The sequence below is a fragment of the Mobula hypostoma genome, chromosome 17, assembly GCF_963921235.1.
Source record: "Mobula hypostoma chromosome 17, sMobHyp1.1, whole genome shotgun sequence".
NCBI classification, from domain to species: Eukaryota; Metazoa; Chordata; class Chondrichthyes; order Myliobatiformes; family Myliobatidae; genus Mobula; species Mobula hypostoma.
The window spans coordinates 171,453-184,512 of NC_086113.1; the positions used below are offsets into that span (position 1 = coordinate 171,453).

General features: G+C 45.3%; 1 protein-coding gene across 1 annotated transcript in view; it reads right to left on the bottom strand.

Annotated features, from left to right (window-relative positions):
* The window catches only part of tomm7 (translocase of outer mitochondrial membrane 7 homolog (yeast)), a 33,821-nt gene extending 23,462 nt beyond the window's left edge, over positions 1 to 10,359 (bottom strand). The window contains exon 1 of the mRNA XM_063069399.1: positions 10,189 to 10,359. Coding sequence (XP_062925469.1) covers positions 10,189 to 10,291 — 103 coding nt within the window. The 5' untranslated portion in view covers positions 10,292 to 10,359. The remainder of the gene's footprint in view (positions 1 to 10,188) is intronic.
* Between the last annotated feature and the right edge of the window lie 2,701 nt (positions 10,360 to 13,060).

Consider the following 13,060-nt stretch of genomic DNA (forward strand, 5'->3'; position numbering starts at 1 on the left):
TTGGTCCTCTTGAAGATCAGAGTGGTCGGTATGTGTGGAACCAAAGGAAATGGGGGAGACCTTAAATAGGTTTTTTGCATCTGTATTTACTAAGGAAACTGGCATGAAGTCTATGGAGTTAAGGGAAACAAGTAGTGAGATCATGCAAAATGTACAGATTGAAAAGGAGGAGGTGCTTGCTGTCTTGAGGAAAATTAAAGTGGATAAATCCCCGGGACCTGTCAGGGTGTTCCCTCGGACCTTGAAGGAGACTAGTGTTGAAATTGCAGGGACCCTGGCAGAAATATTTTAAATGTCGCTGTCTACAGGTGAGGTGCCGGAAGATTGGAGAGTGGCTCATGTTGTTCCGTTGTTTAAAAAAGGATCGAAAAGTAATCCGGGAAATTATAGGGCGGTAAGTTTAACGTCGGTAGTAGGTAAGTTATTGGAGGGAGTACTAAGAGACAGAATCTACAAGCATTTGGATAGACAGGGACTTATTAGGGAGAGTCAACATGGCTTTGTGCGTGGTAGGTCATGTTTGACCAATCTATTGGAGTTTTTCGAGGAGGTTACCAGGAAAGTGGATGAAGGGAAGGCAGTGGATATTGTCTACATGGACTTCAGTAAGGCCTTTGACAAGGTCCCGCATGGGAGGTTAGTTAGGAAAATTCAGTCGCTAGGTATACATGGAGAGGTGGTAAATTGGATTAGACATTGGCTCAATGGAAGAAGCCAAAGAGTGGTAGTAGAGAATTGCTTCTCCGAGTGGAGGCCTGTGACTAGTGGTGTGCCACAGAGATCAGTGCTGGGTCCATTGTTATTTGTCATGTATATCAATGATCTGGATGATAACGTGGTAAATTGGATCAGCAAATTTGCTGATGATACAAAGATTGGAGGTGTAGTAGACAGTGAGGAAGGTTTTCAGAGCCTGCACAGGGTCTTGGACCAGCTGGAAGAATGGGATGAAAAATGGCAGATGGAGTTTAATACAGACAAATGTGAGGTATTGCACGTTGGAAGGACAAACCAAGGTAGAACATATAGGGTTAATGGTAAGGCACTGAGGAGTGCAGTAGAACAGAGGGATCTGGGAATACAGATATAAAATTCCCTAAAAGTGGCGTCACAGGTAGATAGGGTCGTAAAGAGAGCTTTTGGTACATTGGCCTTTATTAATCAAAGTATTGAGTATAAGAGCTGGAATGTTATGATGAGGGCATTGGTGAGGCCAAATCTGGAGTATTGTGTTCAGTTTTGGTCACCAAATTACAGGAAGGATATAAATAAGGTTGAAAAGAGTGCAGAGAAGGTTTACAAGGATGTTGCCGGGACTTGAGAAACTCAATTACAGAGAAAGGTTGAATAGGTTAGGACTTTATTCCCTGGAGCATAGAAGAATGAGGGGAGATTTGATAGAGGTATATAAAATTATGATGGGTATAGATAGAGTGAATGCAAACAGGCTTTTTCCACTGAGGCAAGGGGAGAAAAAAACCAGAGGACATGGGTTAAGGGTGAAGGGGGAAAGTTTAAAGGGAACATTAAGGGGGGCTTCTTCACACAGAGAGTGGTGGGAGTATGGAATGAGCTGCCAGACGAGGTGGTAAATGCGGGTTCTTTTTTAACATTTAAGAATAAATTGGACAGATACATGGATGGGAGGTGTATGAAGGGATATGATCCGTGTGCAGGTCAGTGGGACTGGGCAGAAAAGGGTTCAGCACAGCCAAGAAGGGCCAAAAGGCCTGTTTCTGTGCTGTAGTTTTTCTATGGTTTCCATGGTTTCTAAACATTTATTGTTCATCCCAGTCTACCATTGAGGTGGTATAATTCTCCTATGCTGTTGTCCATAAGGTGAAAGTACTCCCATAGCATTTTTGGACAGGGAATTGGAGAATTAGAGGCTCTGGAGGCGGGCAGACTCAAGGTTGGTGCTGCTGCAGGAATCTGGTGTGTCATGGGAGACGGAAGATCGTAAGCAGTAAGCTGGCTGTGTGCCCAGAGATCCGTGCTCTTTGGGCACAGAGCTCGGAAGAAGCGACGCGACAGACTTTTAACATCGTAAATCAGCGAGTTGTTTGTTATGTCTCCCCTCTCGCTGTGAAACAGGGACACCTCTTTTTCCCTTATTAGGGAGAGAGAGAACCTGTGGTATGTTGGATTACCAGGTGAACGAGTAGTCTTTGGGGTACTGCTAGTCTGTGTCTTTATTGATGCTTTGCTGCACGCTTGAGTGCTCAGTGGAGGGTGCAGATGCTTTTTTTTCTGTTGGGGGGGTCGTTGCTTTGCTGCTGCTTATGTGTGGGTGGGGGAAGATGGGGGGAGACTTCGGGGTTCTGGAAAGACAAGGCTACCCTAATAATTATACCAAGAATGATTCACAAGGGACTAATTGTCACTGACCCCTGAATCCATCAGTGGTACAACAGGACCTCACTGGAATTTAGAAGAATGCAGGGAGATCTTGTTGAAATCTACCGAATGTTGAAAGGACTAGATAGGGTGGATGTGGACAGGATGGTTCCTATGGTGGGGGTATGCAGAACTAGAGGGCACAGCCTCAAAATTGAGGAGTGACCTTTTAGAACAGAGTTAAGAAGGAATTTTGTTAGCCAGAGCATAGTAAATCTGTGGAATGCTCTACCACAGACTGTGTTGGTGGCCAAGTCCGCGGGTATACTTAAGGTGGAAGTTGACTGTTTCCTGATCGATCAGGGCATCAAAGGATCTGGTGAGAAGGCAGATATAGGGGATTGAGTTTGATCTGGGATCAGCCACAATGGAATGGCGGAGCAAAGTCGATGAGCCGAATGGCTAAATTTTGCTCCTATGTCTTAAAAGTCTAACTTTTCAGACCAATTTTGTTCTTCATATATACTGTACATTGCTCAGAACAATAGGAACAGGCCCTTGGCCCACAATGTTTGTGGCAAACTAAATAAATTAGTAAACAAGTGCCCAATTAAACGAATCCCTTCTGCCTACATGTCATTTCCCTCCATTTTCTGCACATTCATGTACCAATCTAACAGCTTCTTGAACACCTCTATCTATCCTTCCATTCAATCAACCGATTTCTTTCCCATTAATGATAATTACGGCCCTCAGGCTCTTTAACCAGTACACACAGAGATTTTTAATAAAACAGTTCTAGACATTTAAGCATTTGACATTAATTCTACAATTTGACTTAGGATGTCAAGAACTGAAAAGGTCAGAGAAAGCTTGGCTTACAGAACAAATGACAAAGGTCAAAATCCTTTCATCAAGACTCACAAAGACATTGGGACTCAGGACTTATAGGAAATTTCCTTCCCTAAATACACTGCTTTACTTGTTACCATTGTAAAACTACACTATTTAGATTTGTTCGGAGCCTTTTGTGAATATGGCAGTTGAATTGCTTTCCTCTGAGATTTCACTATATTTAATGAATAATCACAATGAAAGTAAAAATACTATACTTCCTCTCTAATCATGTGTGAATTTTTGGAATTTACATAACTTCTAATGGTATGTACAATACCATATGTTTCTCTTCAACGCTAATTTTCAGGACAAACTCAAAATTGGCAAGGTACCTTTATTTTACTTCACAGGGAATAAATTCAGCACCTTTGTAAATATTAGCAATAAATTTGGAATTCAATACCTGAAAGAACATTTAACAGAACGGACTTCACCTGCACCATCTCTGAGTAGCGGCCTGCCTGGTCTGAATGTTAACAACTTAAAGTAATTGCAGAACCATGAAAATGGCCCATCAGTTAAAAACTAAAGAGTTTACAGAAAATTTGCCAATTGACCAATTTTCAAAAATGCCACTGCTATCACCAATGCAAGGATTAACAGATGAAACTGGAAAACTTGTGCTGAAAATAGATTTTTTAATGAATTTCAAAATCTTGCTCAGTGATGTCAGGGCATCACAAGGACAACCACACGAGTTTCTGTGCTTTTTATAGCCTCCTTACTCATTGTGCTGGGGCTTTCTTAAAAACCTCAAATTTGTAAATGATAAAGGATCCTGGACGTGAAACATCATCTGTTTCCCTTTCCACAAATGCTGTTTGATCTGAGTGTTTTCAGCAGTTCAGTTTTTTTTTCATACCGCTTTAAAATAAATGCTTACAAACTAAATAAAAGTCTTAGACCATAAGACAGGAGCAGAATTAGGCCATCTGGCCCATCAAGTCTGCTCTATTCCACCATTCAAATCATGGCTGATCCTTTTTTTCTCTCTTCCTCAACCCCATTTTTCCCAGCTTTCTCTCTGTAACCTTTGATGCTATGTCCAATCAAGAACCTATTGATCTCTGCCTTAGATACACCCAGAGACCTGGCCTCCACAGCTCCACGGGGCAACAAATTCACCACCCTTTGGCTAAAGAAATTTCTCTGTATTTCTGTTTCAAAAGAGCGCCCCTCTATCTTGAAGCTGTACGCTTTTGTCCTAGACTCTCCCACAATGGGAAACATCCTTTTCCACATCTACTCTGTCTAGGCCTTTCAACATTCGAAAGGTTTCAATGACATCCCCCCTCATCTTTCTGAATTCCAGCGAGTACAGACCCAGAGCCATCAAACGTTCCTTGTATGATAACCCTTTCATTCCTGGAATCATTCTTGTGAACCTCCTCTGGACCCTCTCCAATGCTAGCACATCTTTTCTAAGATGAGGGGCTTAAAACTAACACTCACAACACGCTGGAGGAGCTCAGCAGGTCGGGCAGCATCATTCCCCACGGATCTCCCACCTGGCACTTATCCTTGTAAGCGCAAGTGCTACACCTGTCCCTACACCTCCTCTCTTGCCACCATTCAGAGCCCCAAACAGTACTTCCAAGTGAGGCAACACTTCACTTGTGAGCCTGTTGGGGTCATCTATTGCATCCGGTGCTCCCGGTGCGGCCTCCTCTACATCGGCGAAACCCGACACAGATTGGGGGACCACTTCGTCGAGCACCTCCGCTCCGTCCGCCACAACAGACAGGATCTCCCAGTAGCCACCCACTTCAACTCTGCTTCCCACTCCCATTCAGATATGTCCATACATGGCCTCCTCTACTGCCATGATGAGGCTAAACTCAGGTTGGAGGAGCAACACCTCAGATGGTATATACCATCCAGGTAGTCTCCAGCCCCTTGGTATGAACATAGAATTCTCCAACTTCTGGTAATTCCCTCCCCCTCCCTTCCCCTATCCCTATGTCACTCTGCCCCCTCCCCCAGCTGCCTACCTCCTCCCTCTTGGTTCCGCCTCCTTCTACTACCCATTGTGTTTTCCCCTATTTCTTCTTCACCTTTCCTGCCTATCCCCTCCCTGCTTCCCCTCCCCCTCCCCTTTATCTTTCCCCTTACTGGTTTTTCTCCTGGAACCCACCAGCCTTCTCCTTCCCACCCTCCCCCCACCTTCTTTATAGGGCCTCTGCCCCTTCCCTCTACAGTCCTGACGAAGGGTTCCAGCCCGAAATGTCGACTGATCTTTTCCATGGATGCTGCCCGACCTGCTGAGTTCCTCCAGCGTGTTGTGAGTGTTGCTTTGACCCCAGCATCTGCAGATTATTTGGTGTTTACGAGGGGCTTAAAACTGTCTGCAATACTCAAGGTGAGGTCTCACCAGTGCCTTATAAAGCCTCAGCATCACATCCTTGTTCATGTATTGTAGACCTCTTGAAATGATTGCTAACATGGCATTTGCCTTCCTCACCACTGACTCAACCTGCAAGTTAACCTTTTGGATGTTGTGCACAAGGACTCCTAAGTCCTTTTGCACCCCAGAGTCCTGGATTTTCACCCTGTTGAATAAATAGTCCGCACATTTATTTCTACTACCAAAGTGCATGACCATGTATTTTCCAACATTGTTTTTCATTTGCCACTTTCTTACCCATTCTCCTAATCTCTCTAAGTCCTTCTGCATCCTACCTGTTTCCTCAACACTACCTGCCCCTCCACCAATCTTCGTATCACCTGTAAACTTGGCACCAAAGCCATTTATTCCATCATCTAAATCATTAATATACAGCATAAAAAGAGGCGATCCCAACACCGACCCCTGTGGTACACCACTGGTCACAGGCAACTAACCAGAAAATGATCCTTTTATTCCTACTTGCTGCCTCCTACCAATCAGCTAATGCTCTAACCATATTAGTAACTTTCCAGTAATACCATGTGCTCTTATCTTGGAAAGCAGCCTCATGTGTGGCACCTTGTCAAAGGCCTTCTGAAAGTCCAAATATACAACATCCATTGCATCCCCTTTATCTATCCTACTTGTAATCTCCTCAAAGAATTCCAATAGGTCCGTCAAGGAAACCATGCTGACTTTGTGCCATCTTATCCTGTGTCACCAAGTACTCCATCACCTCATCCTTAACATCTTCCCAAGCACCGAGGACGATAATTTCAAGTCTTAGCTGAGAGAACACGTGTAGTTGACTCACATTCAACTATATATAAAAATACTAAATTTAACACAAAGAAACTGCACATGTAGACAGTACGAACCACTGTGAATAATCCACGCCTTCAGCTGGAGTGACCAAACATTCATCAGCAACTACATGATATCTTACATTCAATTGTGAATTCACCTGGAATAAAGACATATTTATTTTTTGCATATACAAATCTTAGAAAGAACACTCAGATTCTGGCAAATTATTGCAGCCATTTTGTTTTATAGACTGCCTCCTCCGTAAGGGCCCCTGCAATAGACATACATAGAACATAGAATAGTACAGCACAGTACAGGCCCTTCGGCCCACAATGTTATGCCGACCCTCAAACCCTGCCTCCCACATAAGCCCCCACCTTAAATTCCTCCATATACCTGTCCAGTAGTCTCTTAAACTTCACTAGTGTATCTGCCTCCACCACTGACTCAGGCAGCGCATTCCACACACCAACCACTCTCTGAGTATCCCCCTTGAACTTCCCACCCCTTACTTTAAAGCCATGTCCTCTTGTATTGAGCAGTGGTGCCCTGGGGAAGAGGCGCTGGCTATCCACTCTATCTATTCCTCTTATTATCTTGTACACCTCTATCATGTCTCCTCTCATCCTCCTTCTCTCCAAAGAGTAAAGCCCTAGCTCCCTTAATCTCAGATCATAATGCATACTTTCTAAACCAGGCAGCATCCTGGTAAATCTCCTCTGTACCCTTTCCAATGCTTCACCATCCTTCCTATAGTGAGGTGACCAGAACTGGACACAGTACTCCAAGTGTGGCCTAACCAGAGTTTTATAGAGCTGCATCATTACATCACGACTCTTAAACTCTATCCCTCAACTTATGAAAGCTAACACCCCATAAGCTTTCTTAACTACCCTATCCACCTGTGAGGCAACTTTCAGGGATCTGTGGACATGTACCCCCAGATCCCTCTGCTCCTCCACACTACAAAGTATCCTGCCATTTACTTTGTACTCTGCCTTGGAGTTTGTCCTTCCAAAGTGTACCACCTCACACTTCTCTGGGTTGAATTCCATCTGCCACTTCTCAGCCCACTTTTGCATCCTATCACTGTCTCTCTGCAATCTTTGACAATCTTCCACACTATCTACAACACCACCAACCTTTGTGTCGTCTGCAAACTTGCCAACCCACCCTTCTACCCCCACATCCAGGTCGTTAATAAAAATCACGAAAAGTAGAGGTCCCAGAACAGATCCTTGTAGGACACCACTAGTCACAATCCTCCAATCTGAATGTACTCCCTCCACCACGACTCTCTGCCTTCTGCAGGCAAGCCAATTCTGAATCCACCTGGCCAAACTTCCCTGGATCCCATGCCTTCTGACTTTCTGAATAAGCCAACCGTGTGGAACCTTGTCAAATGCCTTACTAAAATCCATGTAGATCACATCCACTGCACTACCCTCATCTATATGCCTGGTCACCTCCTCAAAGAACTCTATCAGGCTTGTTAGACAGGATCTGTCCTTCACAAAGCAATACTGACTGTCCCTGATCAGACCATGATTCTCTAAATGCCCAGAGATCCTATCTCTAAGAATCTTTTCCAACAGCTTTCCCACCACAGACGTAAGGCTCACTGGTCTATAATTACCTGGACTATCCCTACTACCTTTTTTGAACAAGGGAACAACATTTGCCTCCCTCCAATCCTCCGGTACTACCATTCCCGTTGACAACGAGGAGATAAAGATCCTAGCCAGAGGCTCAGCAATCTCTTCCCTCGTCTCGTGAAGCAGCCTGGGGAATATTCCGTCAGGCCCCGGGGACTTATCAGTCCTAATGTATTTTAACAACTCCAGCACCTCCTCTCCCTTAATATCAACATGCTCCAGAACATCAACTTCACTCATATTGTCCTCACCATCATCAAGTTCTCTCTCATTGGTGAATACTGAAGAGAAGTATTCACTGAGGACCTCGCTCACTTCCGCAGCCTCCAGGCACATCTTCCCACCTTTATCTCAAATAGGTCCTACCTTCACTCCTGTCATCCTTTTTTTCTTCACATAATTGAAGAATGCTTTGGGGTTTTCCTTTACTCTACTCGCCAAGGCCTTCTCATGCCCCCTTCTTGCTCTTCTCAGCCCCTTCTTAAGCTCCTTTCTTGCTTCCCTATATTCCTCAATAGACCCATCTGATCCTTGCTTCCTAAACCTCATGTACGCTGCCTTCTTCCACCTGACTAGATTTTCCACCTCACTTGTCACCCATGGTTCCTTCACCATACCATTCTTTATCTTCCTCATCGGGACAAATTTATCCCTAACATCCTGCAAGAGATCTCTAAACATCGACCACATGTCCACAGTACAATTTCCCTGCAAAAACATCATCCCAATTCACACCCACAAGTTCTAGCCTTATAGTCTCATAATTTGCCCTTCCCCAATTAAAAATTTTCCTGTCCTCTCTAATTCTATCCTTTTCCATGATAATGCTGAAGGCCAGGGAGCGGTGGTCATTGTCCCCCAGATGCTCACCCGCTGAGAGATCTGTGACCTGACCCGGTTCATTACCTAGTACTAGATCTAGTATGGCATTCCCCCGAGTCGGCCTGTCCACATACTGTGACAGGAATCCGTCCTGGACACACTTAACAAACTCCGCCCCATCTAAACCCTTGGAACTAATAAGGTGCCAATCAATATTAGGGAAGTTAAAGTCACCCATGATAACAACCCTGTTATTTTTGCACCTTTCCAAAATCTGCCTCCCAATCTGCTCCTCTGGATCTCTGCTGCTACCAGGGGGCCTATAGAATACCCCCAATAGAGTAACTGCTCCCTTCCTGTTCCTAACTTCCACCCATACTGATTCAAAAGAGGATCCTGCTACATTACCCACCCTTTCTGTAGCTATAATAGTATCCCTGACCAGTAATGCCACCCCTCCTCCCCTTTTTCCGCCCTCTCTATCCCTTTTAAAGCACTAAAATCCAGGAGTATTGAGAATCCATTCCTGCCCTACCACACAACTGCCACATCATTCCTATCCATTAGATGAAGTTCCTCATTATCATAATTCAAACAATAAATCACAAGACACCAATATAGTAAAGTGGAAGCAAGGAGAGGAGACATAATTATACAGTAAATGATATGCCAGTGAGTCAGATCCCCCAAAATGCTTAATATTTCTTATACTTGTGGCACAGATTTATGAATAGAATTGGCTCTATGTTGGTTTTCACAATTCCATTAATTTCCTCTTACCACTTTTCATTGTAAATCTACATACTTATTCTGATTCTCACTCCTCACCCCTCCACACATAGACCTCCGCCTCCCCGGCCCTGACCATACCCACCAGGCTCAGCCGTTCTTGAGCCCCCCCCCCCCCGCACATCTGCTCAGCTGCCCTTGGGCCCCTTCCACACACATAGCCGCAATTAGGTCCTTGCCACTCCCTCAGGCGCCCTTGGGTTCCCCTCTTCCTCCACACACCCTCAGGCGCCCTTGGGACACACCCTCCCACACCATCATGCGCCCTCGGGACCAGGCCCCCTACCCTCCCCTCATTCAGCCTCACTTAGCCCTTCGCCCCCTCCCCATATGCTCAGCAGCCGTTAGGCATTCGCCCCCACCCCCGATCTTTAGTTAGCCAGCTATCCTTAGCCCCCCGCCTCCCCAGCCCTTGCATCCTCAGCCGTCCTGGGCCTCACCGCGAGGACTGAAGCCGCCCCGCGAGCCCCGGCGCAGGCCACCGACGGTACTGACCCAGGTAAAGCACGGTTGGGATGAAGCCCCAGCGGATAGCGAACTGGGTGACACGGAACACCTGCTGCAGCCGCTGTTTGCTCTCTTTACTCAGTTTGACCATCTTCGCACCGCGAGTAGCCCACGCCAGCACACGCACCAGGACCTGAAGAAGGGATCCTCCGCATTGAGCGCCGCCTAAAGCCGGGATGACTCCGTCTCCCCCTCAGTGTCTCGTGGCTATGAAAACAAACTTGAGCAATCTGAAGAAGCTGGAAATCCGAAACAACACATACCAAGTACTGGAGGAACTCAGTACTACGGAAAAGAGTAGAGTCAACGTTTCGGGCGGAGACCCTTCATCAGGACCACCACTGAGTTGTGTTCACTTCAAGAGACGACGTCTGACATAATGCTGTCAGTGTACGGCGACTACTTTTGGTTTTGTTCGTAATGGAAGGACTACGGCTTTTGTTAAGCACATAAAACTACACCCGCATGTTTTATTTTATTCACTGTCATCACTTTCTTTCTGTAGTGTGCTGACTGGAACTACAGTATATTCCAGCAGGATAAAATTATTGTACTGTATGCAGTTCTTACCATCAAAACCACAAAGGAGGAGCTGTGGTTACCTGGCGGACTGACCTCTCCTTGCTGAAGCCAGGCTGCAACTCTCAAGACACCTCCTCAAACCCACCTCTTGAACAGGACTCCACTCAAGACTATCAGAAAATTGTCTCCAAAATCGTTACTGACCTCATCAACTCTGGAGACCTCTCATGCACTAGAAACATAGAAAACCTACAGCACAATACAGGCCCTTTGGCCCACAAAGCTGTGCCAAACATGTCCTTACCTTAGAACTACCTAGGTTTACCCATAGCCCTCTATTTTTCTAAGCTCCATGTATCCACCCAGGAGTCTCTTAAAAGGCCCTATCGTTTCCGCCTCCACCACCACTGCCAGCAGCCCATTCCACACACTCACCACCCTCTGCGTAAAAAACTTACCCTTGACATCTCCTCTGTACCTACTTCCAGGCACCTTAAAACTATGCCCTCGCATGCTAGCCATTTCAACCCTGGGAAAAAACCTCTGACTACCCATGCGATCAATGCCCCTCATTATCTTATACACCTCTATCAGGTCACCTCTCATCCTCCGTCTCTCCAAGAGATAAGGCCGAGTTCACTAACCTATTTTCATAAGGCATGCTCCCCAATCCAGGCAACATCCTTGTTAATTGCCTCTCCACCCTTTCTATGGTTTCCACATCCTTCCTGTAGTGAGGAGACCAGAATTGACCACAGTACTCCAAGTGGGGTCTGACCAGGGTCCTATATACCTGCAACATTACTTCTCAGCTCTTAAACTCAATCCCACGATTGATGAAGGCCAATGCACCGTTTGCCTTCTTAACCACAGAGTCAACCTGCGTAGCAGCTTTGAGTGTCCTATGGACTTGGACCCCAAGATCCCTCTGATCCTCCACACTGTCAAGAGTCTTGCCATTAATGCTATATTCTGCCATCATATTTGACCTACCAAAATGAACCACCTCACATTTATCTGGGTTGAACTCCATCTGCCACTTCTCAGCCCAGTTTTGCATCCTATCAATGTCCCGCTGTAACCTCTGACAGCCCTCAACACTATCCACAACACCCCCAACCTTTGTGACATCAGCAAATTTACTAACTCATTCCTATACTTCCTCATCCAGGTCATTTATAAAATTCCTAGAACAGTTCCCTGAGGCACACTACTGGTCACCAGCCTCCATGCAGAATATGACCCATCTACAACCACTCTTTGCTTTCTTTCTGAATCCACAAAGCAATGTCCCCTTGGATCCTATGTCTCCTTACTTCTTCAATAAGCTTTGCATCGGGTACCTTATCAAATGCCTTGCTAAAATGCATATACACTACATTTATGGCTCTACCTTCATCAATGTGTTTAGTCACATCCTCAATAAATTCAGTCAGGCTCATAAGGCATGACCTGCCTTTGATAAAGCCATGCTGACTATTCCTAATCATATTATGCCTCTCCAAATGTTCATAAATCCTGCCTCTCAGGATCTTCTCCATCAATTTACCAACCACTGAAGTAAGACTCACTGGTCTATAATTTCCCGGACTATCCCTACTCTCTTTCTTGAATAAGGGAACAATGTCCACAACCCACCAATCTTCCGGAATTTCTCCCGTCCTCATAGATGATGCAAAGATCATCGCCAGAGGCTCAGCAATCTCCTCCCTCGCTTCCCACAGTAGCCTGGGGTACATCCCGTCCGGTACCAGTGACGTATCCAATTTGATGCTTTCCAAAAGCTCCAGCTCGTCCTCTTAATATCTATATGCTCAAGCTTTTCAGTCCGCTGCAAGTAAGCCCTACAATCACCAAGATCCTTTTCCGTAGTGAATACTAAAGCAAAGTATTCACTAAGTACTTCTGCCATCTCCTCCGGATCCATACACACTTTTCCACTATCACACTTGATTCGTCCTATTCTCTCACATCTTACCCTCTTGCTGTTCACGTATTTGTAGAATGCCTTGGGGTTTTCCTTAATCCTGTCCACCAAGGCCTTCTCATGGCCCCTTCTGGCTGTCCTAATTTCATTCTTATCCATCCTACTAGCCTTATAATCTTCTAGATCTCTATCATTACCTAGTTTTTTGAACCTTTCGTAAACTCTTCTTTTCTTCTTGACAAGATTTACAACAGCCTTTGCACACCATGGTTCCTGTACTCTACTATCCTTTCCCTGTCTCATTGGAATGTATCTCTTCAGAACCCCACGCAAATATCCCCTGAACATTTGCCACATTTCTTCCATACGTTTCCCTGAGAACATCTGTTTCCAAGTTCCTGCCTGATAGCC